This window comes from Pecten maximus, chromosome 16 (assembly GCF_902652985.1).
Source record: "Pecten maximus chromosome 16, xPecMax1.1, whole genome shotgun sequence".
Lineage (NCBI taxonomy): Eukaryota > Metazoa > Mollusca > Bivalvia > Pectinida > Pectinidae > Pecten > Pecten maximus.
The window spans coordinates 30,406,911-30,427,060 of NC_047030.1; the positions used below are offsets into that span (position 1 = coordinate 30,406,911).

General features: G+C 37.8%; 1 protein-coding gene across 1 annotated transcript in view; it reads right to left on the reverse strand.

Moving 5' to 3' along the window:
• Window positions 1-20,150, reverse strand: part of LOC117345181 (basement membrane-specific heparan sulfate proteoglycan core protein-like) — a 168,047-nt gene that overhangs the window by 124,107 nt on the left and 23,790 nt on the right. Inside the window, 1 exon segment of the mRNA XM_033908186.1 lies at window positions 15,693-15,855. Coding sequence (XP_033764077.1) covers window positions 15,693-15,855 — 163 coding nt within the window.

The following is a 20,150-nucleotide window of genomic DNA, read 5'->3' on the forward strand; positions in this document are numbered from 1 at the left end:
TCATTATCGTTATATATAATACTCTTTATAATTCATCAAGCAGTTTATTACAACTTGTGGTACCTCTATACACCTAATAACCGCCCCTATCTACTATATACCACTAAATCCCTGTAAACTACCCCTCTCTATCTGGTACCTCTATACACCTAATAACCACCCCTGTCTACTATATACCACTAAATCCCTGTAAACTACCCCTCTCTATCTGGTACCTCTATACACCTAATAACCACCCCTGTCTACTATGTAACAGGTAATACCACTAAATCCCTGTAAACTACCCCTCTCTATCCGGTACCTCTATATACCTAATAACCACCCCTGTCTACTATATACCACTAAATCCCTGTAAACTACCCCTCTCTATCTGGTACCTCTATACACCTAATAACCACCCCTGTCTACTATATAACAGGTAATACCACTAAATCCCTGTAAACTATCCCCTCTATCTGGTATCTCTATAACGTAATAACCACCCGTCTACTATATACCACTAAATCCCTGTAAACTACCCCTCTCTATCTGGTACCTCTATACACCTAATAACCACCCCTGTCTACTATATAATAGGTAATACCACTAAATCCCTGTAAACTACCCCTCTCTATCTGGTACCTCTATATACCTAATAACCGCCCCTGTCTACTATATAATAGGTAATACCACTAAATCCCTGTAAACTACCCCTCTCTATCCGGTACCTCTATATACCTAATAACCACCCCTGTCTACTATATACCACTAAATCCCTGTAAACTACCCCTCTCTATCTGGTACCTCTATACACCTAATAACCACCCCTGTCTACTATATAATAGGTAATACCACTAAATCCCTGTAAACTACCCCTTTCCATCATTATCATTATACATACCATATTTATCTGTAACTGAGCCGATTTTTGCAAAACCATCAGTTTTAAAATAGTGAGCTATTTACAAATTATCCCTCCCTGAACTTAAATATAAAAATTTTACCAAAAAAAAAACAGTGAATGACCTATAAGTTCATATCACATACATAAAGGCTGGCAAGTCTCTTCACAAAATCTGAATGATTCACGCACTCGTTGGAACAATTCTCAGTTTTGAATGTGTCTATATCATCAATCCATCGAGAATGTTGACAAATTCAAGGCAAGGTTCAATAACTGCTATTTCCGATTCAACATATGGACAATGGACACACAATAGTAACATCATGACAAAGAAGAAAACTAGAAATATACAGATAAACTTTCAATTGTGTTTAAGCTTATAGGGGGATAACTCTAACAGTATACAGTATTGTTTGCTGGGTTTATCGCCCAATGAGCAGCCAGGGTCATTTTGAGGCAGGATCTCCATGTAGTAGTTGGTGACTACCTCACTCAACAAAATAACAGAGGCCCATCGCATGCTATCCTGAGCAATTAGGGTTAAGTGCCTTGCCCAAGGACACAGCCTTGATACCACAGACCGGCACGGGTAGGGGAGTCAAATCAGATGCACCTTAGAATTTACATGACCAACACTCTGACTGAGCTATCGCGCCCCCTGATCCTTTAATAAGGTTTACATGACCTGCACTCTAACTGAAATATCACGCCCCCTGATCCTTTAATAAGCTCGGGGGGGGGGGGGGGGACTGACACATAAACACTGACTCAAAGTAAGAGAAAGGACTGGTATTGTAGGATATTGAAACAACACTGTAAGCATTTTCTTCTTTAACTACAATATACATCAGGAAGATTGTTGCAAGACATGGTTTATAGCCAAATAAATATGATAGATAATATTTTGAACAAAGTAATTTTTTGACAAATTCAGATGAATCTGTGTACTAATCCATGGCCTTCGTCATCATAGTTGGGTGTAAATCTTGATTTCTCAATGTACAAATACACTATAATAAACTCCCTCCCTAACATTTATTCTTCAGCTAAGGCCCAATACATCATAACAATGATATTTACGTGATCGTAAATTACAGACTGAAATAGCTTTTACAGACTTAGTGACAAATAAAACCATCAAGCTTGTTTCCGCTAAAGATTTCTATATAAGAGGTCTTATATCACAGAAACTACCGAACTGTCAAATATTAGTGATGTCTTGCAAAACACCCACACCAGACAGTAATAAATTATTGTCTTGTCAACCAGAAATGCTTTTACCAGTCAGAGCATAAAACATTTCAATACTACAATACAAACATAAAACGTACATATCATTGTTCGAAAATCTAATTTGGCCCAAAAACGACTTAATAGATAAATGATTTTGACAAGAAAATTATATGGTAAGAGTTCAGGTTTTTTAAAAGTAATCATTGATTTTGGGGTTTTCAGCAATTTCTTTATCACAAATCAATCAAGTGACACATTTAAATAATAGCCACACAAAAGGTCATTTAAAATGTTCATACTGAAATAACATTTTTACCTAGGTCAGTATCAACGACCTGAAGTGATAGGTAACTTCAGGATTATTTCTTTAAAAGTTGTCTCTTTAGATTTGTTTGATTTCTAGTAGAGAAGTTAGGTTTTGTGTGGCTGTAGGTTTGAATTCAAATCAGCCCAATGAGAAAATTTGACAGCAAAATCTAATCTATGAAAACATGAATTCAAATCAAACCATTGAGAAAATTTGACAACAAAATCTAATCTATGAAAACATTTGGCTGCAAAATCAGATTAATGGGGACATTTGGCTGCAAAATCAGACAAATAGAAACATTTGGCTGCAACATCCAACTAATAGGAACATTTGGCTGGAGCATAAGGTAAAAGGGAACATACGAATGCAGCTTTAGATCTATTGAAACATTAGGCTGCTGGCAATTAGACCAATGAGAACATTCGGCTGCAGGCCATTAGACCAATGAGAACATTCGGCTGCAGGCTGTTAGACCAATCAGAACATTCGGCTGCAGGCCATTAGACCAATCAGAACATTCGGCTGCAGGCCATTACACCAAAGAGAACATTCGACTGCAGGCCATTAGACCAATCAAAACATTCGGCTGCAGGCCATAAGACCAATGAGAACATTCCGATGCAGGCCAATAGACCAATCAGAACATTCAGCTGCAGGCCATTAGACCAATCAGAACATTCGGCTGCAGGCCATTAGACCAATCAAAACATTCGGCTGCAGGCCATAAGACCAATCAAAACATTCAGCTGCAGGCCATTACACCAAAGAGCATCTTCAGCTTCAGGTCATTAGACCAATGAGAACGTTCGGCTGCAGGCCATTAGATCATCGGAGAGTTTGTAATAACAGTACAACTGTGAAGAATGTTTTGACTACATCACAACCAAGGAGAATGCTTTATCTAAATGGCTCAATGAAAATATTTACCCTGTCAGAGAAACAAGTATCAGAGAATATGGCAGAAACCAGCCCTGAATATCGGTAAAGGCCAACATATGACTCGACTCCAAACATCTGGTTTCAGATAGAACTCTCTGTATCATTTACAAATCGGCCGTGTGTGCATACCAAAAATACAACTATCAAAATACCAGCCCATCAAAAGGTAGTTTTAAGAAATTAGCTACAAATGAAATCACCAGAAAAGTGATAGACCATTGTTTTCTACAGAACACAGACAGCTGGTGATGTCTGTCGAGAACAACAGTATATATTTCAATAGTGCACATACGCTAGATATATTTCCAGTTATGCAATAAGTAGTTTTCTCGGGCGCGAAAGAATTGATGATGCTCTGAGCACACCTGGTACCAACTTAAGCACATATGGAATGTACATCGTCGTTATTCACAATTTACCAGAAATACCTGGTTCATAATTAAAAACAGTATAAGCATATCGGATAAATAGTTTGTATGCTTTTGAGGTAAAACATTATCATGATATCTACAAAACTTTAACACATCATTATCCCCACCTCCTTTGCCTTTCAAACTATCTTGCCAGTATTTTAATGGACAATCACATAAAGAATTGTCAATATTAATAAAATACAATTTAAGTATTCCAACATCCCACAATAAAAAAGTATTAAACATCTGTGTTTGTGTGTCTTAAATAAAAAATGATCAATTACCAAAAGGGAATTCAAGTCAGTTATTGCAAAACCCAATTACTATTTATAGAGAGTGACCTTGATCTTTGACCTTGGGATCAGAAATGTAATACCTATCAAGTAGTTTTAACAGAGTTGTCAAAATTTACCATCACTTGTTTTAAAATTTGGAATTGACAGATCCTAACAATTAATGTGTTATTAAATTGATAACCTCATTTTGTTATAACTCTGTGGGAGTCTGGAACTCAACGACTTTCAGGAAGGAAAATGGTTTTGGATGAGTACCATGGATTTCAGGAGAAATATCAATCCTTGAATAAAATTTGTGAAATTTTGAAACATGGAAATTATTGAAAGCTATATGTGACAACGCTATTCCATCCAGATTTTCCTGTATGCCTCATACAAGATAAAGGGGTGGGGGCCTGGGCTATTACACAAATGTATTTAGGCATGTGTCAGACCAACATCTAAATTAAACACTTGATCTAAACTTAGGCAGGACAAGTACACACATTATACAACCATGCAAGGAATATTTTGCTGATACAAAAAGTTTCCGTTTAAAATTAAAGGGCCCATATTTTTACTAAATTCAATTTTGGTTTATTTTCTTTGACGTCCTATTAACTCTTTACGTACTCATTCAAATTTCGCGGTCGCTACCGGAAGTGAATGCTGGGTAGGTCCTTTGTGTATTGGAGCATATGGCTATCACATCAGACGTCGATAAAACGACCTTTTACTGATCTTTTACTGTTGTAAAATGCTTAATATTAAATGAAGTTTATCATATGGAACAAGTACTGAGTACGGAAACTCTTTTACCCAATTTTTCCTTTAAAATACGGCGAAATCACCAGGCAGAATCGCGGGAAATGACATGTTGATCGGCACATGTGTCACACGTGTGCAAGAAATCACGCAGCCAAAACATCGTTTTTTCGGTGTGTAAAAATATTTTACGTATTTCTTACTTATTTTGATGATAAACGTTACTCAATTATATATATATTATCATTTTTAATTGTTTTATTGTGTTTAAAACCTCAACAATCTCGCAGAAAACGAAAGTAAATTTGAGGCCGCCATTTTGTAGCTTATGTAAACAACTCGGCATGAACCGCCGGAATTCTTTGAAATAGACAATCTTAACGAATGAATATGCTTCTGGTACGTAAAATATACCATCAATACAATACTTACATTGCTTTTTATTTCTTAAAAACATCATTTCCGTGTCAATTCCTTCGTATGACTATGCTAAACCAGCAAGTAATATCAACATCTTTCGCGATGTTTTACGACGATTTGAGTCGTCACAAAGGATGGAAGGCATGTTAATTGTGACGTGTGTAGTCGTCATGAAGGATACAGGAGCACGTTTTTGTGACGTCTGTAGTCGTCGTGAGTACGGAAAGAGTTAACAGCCAGGGTCATTTAAGGACATACCTGGTGTTGGAGATGGAGGAAAGCTGGATTAGCCGAAGACAGTGACCTTGACTTTTGACCTTTCAGCTTTAAAAGCCATCTTACACAATTCACCAATGCTTCAGCAATATATAATGACAGCAATGAGCCTGGCATTCTATTCCTGAATGACCAAGTCAGTGCAGATCATTGACACAATTACCCGGTAACATCATTAACTAATCTGTGGTTTGGTTTGATTCGGTTTGTTTAAAGTCCTATTAACAGCCAGGGTCATTTAAGGATGTGCCAGGTTATGGAGGTGGAGGAAAGCCGGAGTACCCGGAGAAAAACCACCGGCCTACGGTCAGTACCTGGCAACTGCCCCACGTAGGTTTCGAACTCGCAACCCAGAGGTGGAGGGCTAGTGTTAAAGTGTCGGGACACCTTAACCACTCGGCCACCGCGGCCCCTAACTAATCTGTATCTTTGACCTTAATTACCTCAAAAGTGGTAATAAATTTCCTTTTTTGAAGAATTTTGTACAGTAAGGACCCCTGCTGTGTTTTTCAAATGATGGTTTTCATGTAGGGTCCTTTACATCAACTTTTCCTATTACACAATATTTATCCCATCAGTCATTCAATGCCATCGTACTTTCATTTTCTCGGGGGAACAAGTCTCGTTAACTGATTAACCAATCAGGGGTGGTATTTTGGGTTAACAGTATAATGATTAGATAATTTAATAACTAGCGTCACCACAACTTTGATATTTACAAATGACGGCCAGCGACTGGTGCACGTGTATCATGAATATAGCCGCTACAATACTCTATATTGACTCTGAATTTAGCTGTAAAGTTGAGGTTATGGTCATCAGGGAAAAGATCATCAAAAATCATTTTTCAATTCTGACCGTGCTTGTTTTAATTTTGCAAAATAAATAGTTTCCTCATCTGCTATGCAATATGACTTTTATAATATTCCAAATGTACAAGAAACTCTGACAACAGGAGATTAAAATAATCTCTTGACCAACTGAACTTAGACAGCGATGAACAGTCTACCAACAGATTTGTTTGTTTCTTCGGTTTATCGCCACATGACCAGCCAAGGGTGGTCAAGTGGCACAGTGGTAACACACTTGCCTTTCACCTAGGCGGCCGGGGTTTGATTCCCCGATCGGATGTGAAAAGGTATGGGGTCACCTGCCTGACCAGTTGGGTTTCCCCGGGTACTCTGGTTTCCTCCCACAGTAAGACCCCTCATGCACTTTCATCTGGGCCAACAAGCATGATTAATATAAGTTGATATAACTTGTTTTGCAATTTTTGTAAAATAAATAAAGTTAGCAGCCAAGGTCATTTTGAGTTGGGGTCCCCTTGTAGTAGTTGGTGACTACCTCACTGAATAATATATGGGAGGCCTATCGCATGCCATCCAGAGCAATTATGGTAAAGTGCCTAAGGACACGACCATGACAGCACAGACCAGACCATTTCTCAGCTTTCGGAGAAACACAAACGGTTACAGGTAGGGAGCATGGAACCAGGCACCTCACCAACAGTCTAGTCCATGTTTTCTATGGTTGTGTGGGATGAGGAAGTAACTGACACTGCTTACAAACCTGTTATCACCCTATACATCAGTTAATAACCACAGTAAACTGTACTGAAGGACACTGTTCAGTAAATCGTTTGGACGTGCAGCACAGCAACAGGCAGCATTCTACAGTGTTTGCTGTGGTCTTTGACCTTCCATAGTCACTCCCACACATATCAGTCTGTCTGTACCGTGTTCACTCAGTACTTCACTCTACAAACACTTCTATATAACATGTAAATGTTATCAGTTTGTGAACAAACCACTTTTCAAACTGACCACTGTCCACTGAAGGCCTGTAGGAGCCTTGTTAGACCTAAAGGAGAAATATTATGATTTGTTACAAACTTGGAAAGTTGAATGACAATGGGGAAGGTTACTGGTCACTAAATGCTATCTGGTATTCCTGTTGTCACTACCCTGGTTCCCTTTTTGAGAACATGACTTGACATGTATTTGATCTTGATTTATGTTGCAGTGTCATTAATGAAATAGAGGACACTTATACCAACCAGAACGCCTACTACTTTTCAGGGGTCAATCCATGTAAATCTTTATACGTTCATGGTCTGAACTCCTTTTATTGATTTAAAAAATTTACATGTAGGTATTCCCCTCTTGGTATATTAAACTCTGGGGGCAGAATGGGTCACTTTCACCAAACAATGATACGGGGCGTTTGTATACTCAAACTAAACAATGATAGGGGGCGTTTGTATACTCAAACTAAACAATGATAGGGGGCGTTTGTATACTCAAACCAAACAATGATAGGGGGCGTTTGTATACTCCAACCAAACAATGATAGGGGGCGTTTGTATACTCAAACTAAACAATGATAGGGGGCGTTTGTATACTCAAACCAAACAATGATAGGGGGCGTTTGTATACTCAAACCAAACAATGATAGGGGGCGTTTGTATACTCAAACCAAACAATGATAGGGGGCGTTTGTATACTCAAACCAAACAATGATAGGGGGTGTTTGTATACTCCAACTAAACAATGATAGGGGGCGTTTGTATACTCAAACCAAACAATGATAGGGGGCGTTTGTATACTCCAACTAAACAATGATAGGGGGCGTTTGTATACTCCAACTAAACAATGATAGGGGGCGTTTGTATACTCAAACCAAACAATGATAGGGGGTGTTTGTATACTCCAACCAAACAATGATAGGGGGCGTTTGTATACTCCAACTAAACAATGATAGGGGGCGTTTGTATACTCCAACTAAACAATGATAGGGGGCGTTTGTATACTCCAACTAAACAAGGATAGGGGGCGTTTGTATACTCCAACCAAACAATGATAGGGGGCGTTTGTATACTCCAACAGAACAATGATAGGGGGCGTTTGTATACTCAAACTAAACAAGGATAGGGGGCGTTTGTATACTCCAACTAAACAATGATAGGGGGCGTTTGTATACTCCAACTAAACAATGATAGGGGGTGTTTGTATACTCCAACTAAACAATGATAGGGGGCGTTTGTATACTCCAACCTAAACAATGATAGGGGGCGTTTGTATACTCCAACTAAACAATGATAGGGGGCGTTTGTATACTCCAACCAAACAATGATAGGGGGCGTTTGTATACTCCAACCAAACAATGATAGGGGGCGTTTGTATACTCCAACCAAACAATGATAGGGGGCGTTTGTATACTCAAACTAAACAATGATAGGGGGCGTTTGTATACTCAACCATACAATGATAGGGGGCGTTTGTATACTCCAACAGAACAATGATAGGGGGCGTTTGTATACTCAAACAGAACAATGATAGGGGGCGTTTGTATACTCAAACAGAACAATGATAGGGGGCGTTTGTATACTCCAACCAAACAATGATAGGGGGCGTTTGTATACTCCAACTAAACAATGATAGGGGGCGTTTGTATACTCCAACTAAACAATGATAGGGGGCGTTTGTATACTCAAACTAAACAATGATAGGGGCCATTTGTATACTCAAACCATACAAGGATAGGGGGCGTTTGTATACTCAAACCATACAATGATAGGGGGCGTTTGTATACTCAAACTAAACAAGGATAGGGGGCGTTTGTATACTCCAACCAAACAAGGATAGGGGGCGTTTGTATACTCAAACTAAACAATGATAGGGGGCGTTTGTATACTCAAACTAAACAATGATAGGGGGCGTTTGTATACTCCAACTAAACAATGATAGGGGGCATTTGTGTACTCAAACCAAACAAGGATAGGGGGCGTTTGTATACTCCAACCAAACAATGATAGGGGGCGATTGTATACTTCAACTAAATAATAATAGGGGGCGATTGTATACTCAAACTAAATAATGATAGGGGGCGTTTGTATACTCCAACTAAATAATGATAGGGGGCGTTTGTATACTCAAACCATACAAGGATAGAGGGTGTTTGTATACTCCAACTAAACAATGATAGGGGGTGTTTGTATACTCAAACCATACAAGGATAGGGGGCGTTTGTATACTCAAACTAAACAATGATAGGGGGCGTTTGTATACTCAAACCAAACAAGGATAGGGGGCGTTTGTATACTCAAACCAAACAAGGATAGGGGGCGTTTGTATACTCAAATTAAACAATGATAGGGGGCGTTTGTATACTCCAACCAAACAAGGATAGGGGGCGTTTGTATATTCCAACCAAACAATGATAGGGGGCGTTTGTATACTCAAACCAAACAATGATAGGGGGCGTTTGTATACTCCAACCAAACAATGATAGGGGGCGTTTGTATACTCAAACAGAACAATGATAGGGGGCGTTTGTATACTCCAACCAAACAATGATAGGGGGCGTTTGTATACTCCAACCAAACAATGATAGGGGGCATTTGTATACTCCAACCAAACAATGATAGGGGGCGTTTGTATACTCAAACTTAGGATAGGAAGCGTTTGTATACTCCAACTAAACAAGGATAGGGGGCGTTTGTATACTCAAAAAGAGCAATGATAGGGGGCGTTTGTATACTCAAACTTAGGATAGGAAGTGTTTGTATACTCCAACTAAACAAGGATAGGGGGCGTTTGTATACTCAAACAGAACAATGATAGGGGGCATTTGTATACTCCAACTAAACAAGGATAGGGGGCGTTTGTATACTCCAACTAAACAAGGATAGGGGGCGTTTGTATACTCAAACTTAGGATAGGAAGCGTTTGTATACTCCAACTTAACAAGGATAGGGGGCGTTTGTTATGGTTGAGGCAGTTATTTGGTCAATTACGAGAATCCCCTGGAAAAAATTAGGTTGTCTGTATACGTAGTTGTATGGAATGATGTAATATCTGTTTCAGACAGGTTTTAAATATCCATGGTTTTAAAAATAAATGTTATCAAAGCCATGATAGCTTTATATTTATAGCTTATAATAAATGTAGACCAGACAACTCTAGATCTGTCAGAGTTCTGATTTAAACAAAATCCTATCTGAATCAACAGCTTGCAACAGCAAATTCATTACCATATTTCTTTACAAAAGACGTTTATTTAGCCACGTTTGATTTTTAAGTTTCTGAATAAGATATTTGACAAAAGAAAGCTGGTTATGACATTGATTTATGATTTTTTTTTAATTTGGAAAATTTAGAACAAGGAAGATAAAAGTCAAAATTCACAAAAAACTATGTTATATCTATATATACAAGAGATCCCAGAGGGATCTTGGCGCCCACCATTGCATGATCTTTATAGGTTCCATGTCAGATTGATCTTTTCTCTACTTTTTCCTTCATTTTACTAATCTGTGCAAATTGAGACATCCCTCCAGTACTTTTCAAACAAGGGAATCCTAGCTATATAAGAAATTTGAGATTTAGTGATAATGGCTGTTTGTTTGTTAGGTTGTTTTCAGGACAGACTGGTCCCAAAATGCAATACGAAGGACCAAGGGGAACCTACATATGAAATTTAAGAAAGATCCCTTCAGTACTTTCTGAGAAATAGCAATAACAAACTTCAATTGTCAAAATCCAAGATGGCTGCCTGTTGGCCATATTGTTTTCAGATAGGTCTCAAAAAGCAATATGCATAACAAGGCACCAAGGGGAACCTACATATTAAATTTGAGAAAGATCCCTTCAGTACTTTCTCAGAAATAGTGATAACAAACTTCAATTGTCAAAATCCAAGATGGCTGCCTGTCGGCCATGTTGTTTTTAGATAGGTCTCAAAAAACAATATGCATAACTAGGCACCAAGGGGAACCTACATATGAAATTTCAGAAAGATCCCTTCAGTACTTTCTCAGAAATAGCGATAACAAACTTCAATTGTCAAAATCCAACATGGCTGCCTGTTGGCCATGTTGTTTTCTGATTGGTCTCAAAACACAATATGCATAACTAGGCTCCTAGGGGAACCTACATATGAAATTTGAGAAAGATCCCTACAGTACTTTCTCAGAAATAGCGATAACAAACTTCAATTGTCAAAATCCAACATGGCTGCCTGTAGGCCATGTTGTTTTCTGATTGGTCTCAAAACACAATATGCATAACTAGGCTCCTAGGGGAACCTACATATGAAATTTGAGAAAGATCCCTACAGTACTTTCTCAGAAATAGCTATAACAAACTTCAATTGTCAAAATCCAAGATGGCTGCCTGTCGGCCATGTTGTTTTCCGATTGATCTCAAAATGCAATATGCATAACAAGGCACCAAGGGGAACCTACATATGAAATTTGAGAAAGATCCCTTCAGTACTTTCTCAGAAATAGCGATAACAAACTTCAATTGTCAAAATCCAAGATGGCTGCCTGTCGGCCATGTTGTTTTCAGATTAGTCTCAAAAAGCAATATGCATAACTAGGCACCAAGGGGAACCTACATATGAAATTTAAGAAAGATCCCTTCAGTACTTTCTCAGAAATAGCGATAACAAACTTCAATTGTCAAAATCCAAGATGGCTGCCTGTCGGCCATGTTGTTTTCAGATAGGTCTCAAAAAGCAATATGCATAACAAGGCACCAAGGGGAACCTACATATGAAATTTCAGAAAGATCCCTTCAGTACTTTCTCAGAAATAGCGATAACAAACTTCAAATGTCAAAATCCAAGATGGCTGCCTGTCGGCCATGTTGTTTTTCGATCGGTCTCAAAATGCAATATGCATAACTAGGCACCAAGGGGAACCTATATATGAAATTGCAGAAAGATCCCTTCAGTACTTTCTCAGAAATAGTGATAACAAACTTCAATTGTCAAAATCCAAGATGGCTGCCTGTCGGCCATGTTGTTTTCCGATTGGTCTCAAAACACAATATGCATAACTAGGCACCAAGGGGAACCTACATATGAAATTTGAGAAAGATCCCTACAGTACTTTCTCAGAAATAGCGATAACAAACTTCAATTGTCAAAATCCAAGATGGCTGCCTGTCGGCCATGTTGTTTTCTGATTGGTCTCAAAACACAATATGCATAACTAGGCTCCTAGGGGAACCTACATATGAAATTTGAGAAAGATCCCTACAGTACTTTCTCAGAAATAGCTATAACAAACTTCAATTGTCAAAATCCAAGATGGCTGCCTGTCGGCCATGTTGTTTTCCGATTGATCTCAAAATGCAATATGCATAACAAGGCACCAAGGGGAACCTACATATGAAATTTGAGAAAGATCCCTTCAGTACTTTCTCAGAAATAGCGATAACAAACTTCAATTGTCAAAATCCAAGATGGCTGCCTGTCGGCCATGTTGTTTTCCGATTAGTCTCAAAAAGCAATATGCATAACTAGGCACCAAGGGGAACCTACATATGAAATTTAAGAAAGATCCCTTCAGTACTTTCTCAGAAATAGCGATAACAAACTTCAATTGTCAAAATCCAAGATGGCTGCCTGTCGGCCATGTTGTTTTCAGATAGGTCTCAAAAAGCAATATGCATAACAAGGCACCAAGGGGAACCTACATATGAAATTTCAGAAAGATCCCTTCAGTACTTTCTCAGAAATAGCGATAACAAACTTCAAATGTCAAAATCCAAGATGGCTGCCTGTCGGCCATGTTGTTTTCCGATCGGTCTCAAAATGCAATATGCATAACTAGGCACCAAGGGGAACCTATATATGAAATTGCAGAAAGATCCCTTCAGTACTTTCTCAGAAATAGTGATAACAAACTTCAATTGTCAAAATCCAAGATGGCTGCCTGTCGGCCATGTTGTTTTCCGATTGGTCTCAAAACACAATATGCATAACTAGGCACCAAGGGGATCCTACATATGAAATTTGAGAAAGATCCCTTCAGTACTTTCTCAGAAATAGCGATAACAAACTTCAAATGTCAAAATCCAAGATGGCTGCCTGTCGGCCATGTTGTTTTCCGATTGGTCTCAAAAAGCAATATGCATAACTAGGCACCAAGGGGAACCTACATATGAAATTTAAGAAAGATCCCTTCTGTACTTTCTCAGAAATAGCGATAACAAACTTCAATTGTCAAAATCCAAGATGGCTGCCTGTCGGCCATGTTGTTTTCAGATAGGTCTCAAAAAGCAATATGCATAACTAGGCACCAAGGGGAACCTACATATGAAATTTCAGAAAGATCCCTTCAGTACTTTCTCAGAAATAGCGATAACAAACTTCAAATGTCAAAATCCAAGATGGCTGCCTGTCGGCCATGTTGTTTTCCGATTGGTCTCAAAATGCAATATGCATAACTAGGCACCAAGGGGAACCTATATATGAAATTGCAGAAAGATCCCTTCAGTACTTTCTCAGAAATAGTGATAACAAACTTCAATTGTCAAAATCCAAGATGGCTGCCTGTCGGCCATGTTGTTTTCCGATTGGTCTCAAAACACAATATGCATAACTAGGCACCAAGGGGAACCTACATATGAAATTTGAGAAAGATCCCTTCAGTACTTTCTCAGAAATAGCGATAACAAACTTCAATTGTCAAAATCCAAGATGGCTGCCTGTCGGCCATGTTGTTTTTCGATTGGTCTCAAAATGCAATATGCATAACTAGGCACCAAGGGGAACCTATATATGAAATATCAGAAAGATCCCTTCAGTACTCTCTCAGAAATAGCGATAACAAACTTCAAATGTCAAAATCCAAGATGGCTGCCTGTCGGCCATGTTGTTTTCAGATTGGTCTCAAAATGCAATATGCATAACTAGGCACCAAGGGGAGCCTACATATGAAATTGCAGAAAGATCCCTTCAGTACTTTCTCAGAAATAGTGATAACAAACTTCAATTGTCAAAATCCAAGATGGCTGCCTGTCGGCCATGTTGTTTTCCAATTGGTCTCAAAACACAATATGCATAACTAGGCACCAAGGAGAACCTACATATGAAAGTTCAGAAAGATCCCTTCAGCACTTTCTCAGAAATAGCGATAACAAACTTCAATTGTCAAAATCCAAGATGGCTGCCTGTCGGCCATGTTGTTTTCCGATTGGTCTCAAAATGCAATATGCATAACTAGACACCAAGGGGAACCTTCATATGAAATTGGAGAAAGATCCCTTAGGTACTTTTTGAGGATTAGCGATAACAAGAATTGTTTACGGACGGAGGGACGGACGGAGGGACGGACGGACGGACGGACGACGGACCACGGACGCAGGGCGATTTGAATAGCCCACCATCTGATGATGGTGGGCTAAAAATATACTTATCTGTACTGTTGTAACATTACTACATGAATTACATATATATATATATATATAAAGATTTGAATTTGCTGTCGTAGTTGAACGATGATGAATATATATATAAATTTTCCTGATCGATTGGAGTCTGGGTTTTTAGGGCAATGTCGGATGGCTGAACTCTTCAGGTCGGACGGGAGATAAATCTCCCAGGAGCCACGATAAACGCAGTCAAACTGGCAACACCACAACTAAAGGGGAGGCAACCACATCAGTGACATTCCAACACCTGTAATTTATTTATACTAAGCACTAGTTACCTGTTACTGTCTCACCTGTAAAAAAAAACCAGGTAACAAATGTGTCTACAAGCCACACTCTATCGGGGTCAAGGTCACGTCGTGTTGTGTTGTATAACATAAAACCTCCAGTTTCACACTTTATGGAAGTCTATCCCAGTGTTAAATACTGTAATCATCTCTTCAAGATTTCCAAGTCTGACATTTTTTCTAACTTGGAGTTGTTTCCGTATTCACTGCATGAGTAATATACAACAGGCCTTTTATAATTCAATAAAAAATTCCTTTTCACAAAATTTACAACACGGTTAAATTGGTACAGTATTAAGTTTTGACAAATTTCACGTTATCATAGTTAAAATCTAAACGGGACTGGGTATATATATATATGTATATGCGAGACTTTAAAATGTTGACATGTCTTCGTAATGATGATAATTAGCATATACATGCACATATTTGTATGCATGGAGCACATCAAAAATTTCCTCGAGAAGAGTTACACCTTCAGATCCCTCAAATTGAAGGTTGTCTGTCACCTTTTCCCTCAGGGTGAAATTCCTTATCGTACATTTACACAAAAGAAAGAGAAATTGTCTTTAATTTTATAAAGCCACTGAAGCTTCCGTGCACACCTGTGCACACCTGTGCAATGCTAAAAGGTGACCTGATTGATGGACTCTTTGAAGTGAATTACCTGGAAAGTCTACTAAAGTATCCTTATTGTCATCAGGTGAGCTGCCTTCCACCTCCGGTGTAGAACCTGCTTCATCATTTAATAAATCCTCATCATCCGTTAAAGCAGCAGATCGTTTCTTTACACTAATATCACTATCTTCAAACTCAAAGTCTTCTTTTTCCTGCAAAAGAAAAAAAGAAATGGCTTTCAAAAAAGATAATTTTCATAATTAAAACCCTACCTTCATCTTCCCTCAAAAATTTTCTGAAAGTGTCTTTTAATTTTGTAATAATGTATATATAATGTTGTATTTGTTGTATTCTTCCTGTGTTCAGCCTGAGTAATTTGAAACCTTTTATTGTAGTAGCTGGTGGCTACCTCACTGAACACCAAACATGATCAAGATCAAGATTTTGTTTGTTTTTTTCTAGAAGCTCTGGAAATTTACAAATTGGTTTGTGTATTAACAAGTCCAAATCAACCATCAAATTTGTGAGGTATTATTGTGTCTGATATAATTTCAGCATAACACAGTACATAAAAGGGCGTGGAAAAGACAATTATATGTACCCCTATATTAGTTATAACAATTTGGTGAAAATAGTGAAAAATTTGTCAATCTATTCTGATAAAACTTTTTTCATTTACATGCTTAACAGATAATTTTATTATACATTTATAAATTGAACTTACTGAACACTTAGTGTAGTTATAGACATTTCCATTTGAACACAAACCAATGACCTGTCAAAAACTCCTCTAAGTATTAAATGTCCCAGATATTTGATTTCTGACTGAACCACTAATATTTACACATACTAGAAGTACGGTAAATTGACCTTAGATTCGATTGGTGCCCTGTACACAGAAATTGGTGCGGTTTGGTTTATTTTGTTAAACATCTTAACAGCCAGGGTCATTTAAGTACGTGTTAGGTTTTGGAGGTGGAGGAAAGCCGGAGTACCCAGAGAAAAACTACCGACCTACGGTCAATACCTGGCAATTAGCTGCCCAACGTAGGTTTCGAACTCACAACCCAGAGGTGGAGGGCTAGTGATAAAGTGTCGGGACACCTTAACCACTCAGCCATCGGAGACGTTTACACTGAAATATATCCTGTATATTTCAATGCTTGAATACACTATATTTGTCAACAAATTACTGTTCTGTTCATCGGTCATTTAGCATGAAATAAAAACAGTTCATGTCATCATTCTGTGGATTTTGTTGTTTGTCCAGTAATTTTGATCGTTTGTACACAAAACTACTGGTAAAGGATTGTTATACTTCAATATAAAAGTAAATATCCCGAAGATTTGATTATTTAACACAAGTGGTAAATATCCCGAAGATTTGATGATTTAACACAATTACAAGTGGTAAATATCCCGAAGATTTGATGATTTAACACAAGTGGTAAATATCCCGAAGATTTGATTATTTAACACAAGTGGTAAATTTCAAATAGTTTGAATTGCTGGAACAGTTAAGTAAATAGGACGATTTCCTGAACACAAAAGTACATAAATATCCTGATGATTACGTTTAAATGCTGAATCTGAACATTAAGTAATACTGCAATTCAAAATTTTACATCTTTATCCACTTAACCCTTTTCAACCCAAGGAAACTATATTGGACTCTACCATTCATTCATCATTTGAAGTCCAATATGGTAAATAGGGGGTGAAAGGGTTAAACTATATATATTCAATGTATACTCAACTTTTATTGTATATAATAAACTGTTCACCCCAGACAATAACATTAATACATACCATAATATTGTTTTGATAATCTTTGCTCTTTTCAATGAGTGAAAATGGTAACCTAGAAATTTGTCTACTAATAAATTTTTAGAATTTAAAACTTTAAAATGGTTTATTTGGACGTGACAACAGAGACAGGTGGGCATGACCTGTCATAAACATCTCCTTATCCGACAGATCATAGGTAGGAAAACGACAGGTAAGCAAGATAAATCATCAAATTTAAGGTATAAATCCATATCCGGCACACTAGACAATTTTTCCTTTTCTGTCTACATGCATAAAAATTTGATATATAAGATTTACGTTTGGAGAAAGTCAGTGAAGGAGAAAATCACTGCCAGCCACCGTGAAATCAGTGGAAGAGTGACGATGTTGATGCAGACACCCATAAAACTCGCACAAACCCAAGAACCTGGATATGATTACTGTGGTCTGTGTATAATGTTCTGTATACCAAGTTAGTGATATGTACACACACTACACTGAAAAGGTGAAGATTGTCATCAGGGCTAATCACACTGAAAACTAGGACCACACAAGACACAAGTTTGAACTTGGAAAATAAAAATTTTGTTTTATTTCGAACTGTAGCCCTATTAATGTTCTTAATAATGAAAAAATATGTACACCCCAATAAGTGTCTGATTTAGGATAAGTCCTTGCTTGCTGGTTTGATTCTTATATTACTCCATGAACAGCCAGGGTAATTTTGAGGCACATCGTTGTAGCTAGTGGCTACCTCACTAGATAATATTCAGGCTGGAGGTGCCTGGCCCATGCTAGGACACAACAGGACAACACAGGATGGCCATAATGGATCAAACCACACACTTCCCCTTAAAATTGATGATTCTGTCAGAATGAAGACAGCTTGCTCGAGGAAAGGGCTCATTTGTTGACAGGAGCTCATTGTGGGCAGGGAACTCATTGTGGGAAGGCCTCAGAGCTCATTTATGCCAAGGGGCTCATTTGTGGCAAGAGGCTCATTTGTGGCCAGGGGCTCATTTCAGGACAGGGGCACATTTGTGGACAAGGGCTCATTTGTGGATAGGGCTCATTTGTGGACAGGGCTCATTTGTGGACAGGGGCTCATTTGTGGACAAGGGCTCATTTGTGGCCAGGGGCTCATTTGTGGACAGGTCTCATTTGTGGACAGGGGCTCATTTGTGGCCAGGGGCTCATTTGTGGCCAGAGGCTCATTTATGGACCGGGGCTCATTTGTGGCCAGAGGCTCATTTGTGGCCAGAGGCTCATTTGTGGACAGGGACTCATTTGTGGAGGACTCATTTGTGGACAGGAGGCTTGTTTGTTGACAGGGGGCTCATTTGTGGATAAATACAGTACTGTTTACCAATTGTGTCACGAGGCCAAATCGGCCAATCATTTCTTGGTTAATGTGACTGGATATCGCTCCTATGAATTTTTCAGAGTTCTAAAGCAACTTTTAAATGAAAATGTAATGATTTTATAATTTAAAAGTAATAAACCTAAAAGCTGAACTTATTCCTGTATGCATTGTTATCAAGAGAAACCTTGGTCGACTGTTGGTGACCAATATAGATGGCCCGTATATATATACACCCATCAATCACTTATATATGGGTCATACACAAAATCGAATTCAAGTCCTTTTTAACTTTTTTTTTACTTCAAAAAAAGGTTGATAACCTTTTAGTAAGAAAGTCATTCATCATACAAGTACCTCCATTTTTATTTCGATTCAGTATCATGTTTCCTGTATACACATTGACATATTTTATCTCTCAACGACAAAAGGAAGAGAATTTAAATTTCTGGGATCAAATTTTCACAGCATTGTTAGCTTAAAACCACTTTCTTTTATTTTTGTTTTCAATTAAATTTTTTTATTTTTTTTTTTCATATTTGAAAATTGTCTCTTTTTATTTCATTATTTGTTTAATATTCTCATATTTTACAAAAACAAAATCTATTCAACATGTAATTAAGCTGCTAATATTTTTTAACATTATGCCCAAATAACAAATAGAAAACCAATATTTTCAAGATTTGTTAGCTTTTTCTTCTTATCTGGTATTTATTCGTCTTTAATACCACATTATCTCAAAATGAAACGAGCATTAGTTTCTAATTTACAAGTATAATTAGAAATAATTAGAAGGTAATGTTATGTTATTTTAAAATTTCTGTATTACTGAAATAATTCTAAACTGAAATTCAAGCTCTTGTAGTTCAGGTAGTCGGTAAAGTAGGCCGTGTGACTTGACACCCTAGAGTTTCAAATTCTCTGGTGGGGTAGACGTCCTGAACTTACTTCAGTATATGGATGCCTTTACATATTAACCTTAACAGACTTCCCAGGTGTCAACTGTTTTGTATCGTAATGTCCAACAGAGTCAGAGATTGAATTAGAAGTTCTGGTCAAAATATGCAAAATACCTGACCTCCTGCAAGTTCTGACCCCTCCGCCACCTTTTTCCCCATATCAATTTAATTAGCCTTACAAAAACACAGGAATATTGGATGGTATATGTATGAACAGGAAATTAATACAAGTAGGTTTACAAAAAAATAATGAAAACTTTAAAAAATTTTTTTTTTTTTTTTTTATTTTTTTCCTCTCTCTGAAAATGAAATACTTTTATCTAGCTGCAACCCCCTTTGTGCCCTGGAAAAGCTATCCATATATTCAAGCAATGTTTCCTTCACCCTGCCTGTTAAAAAA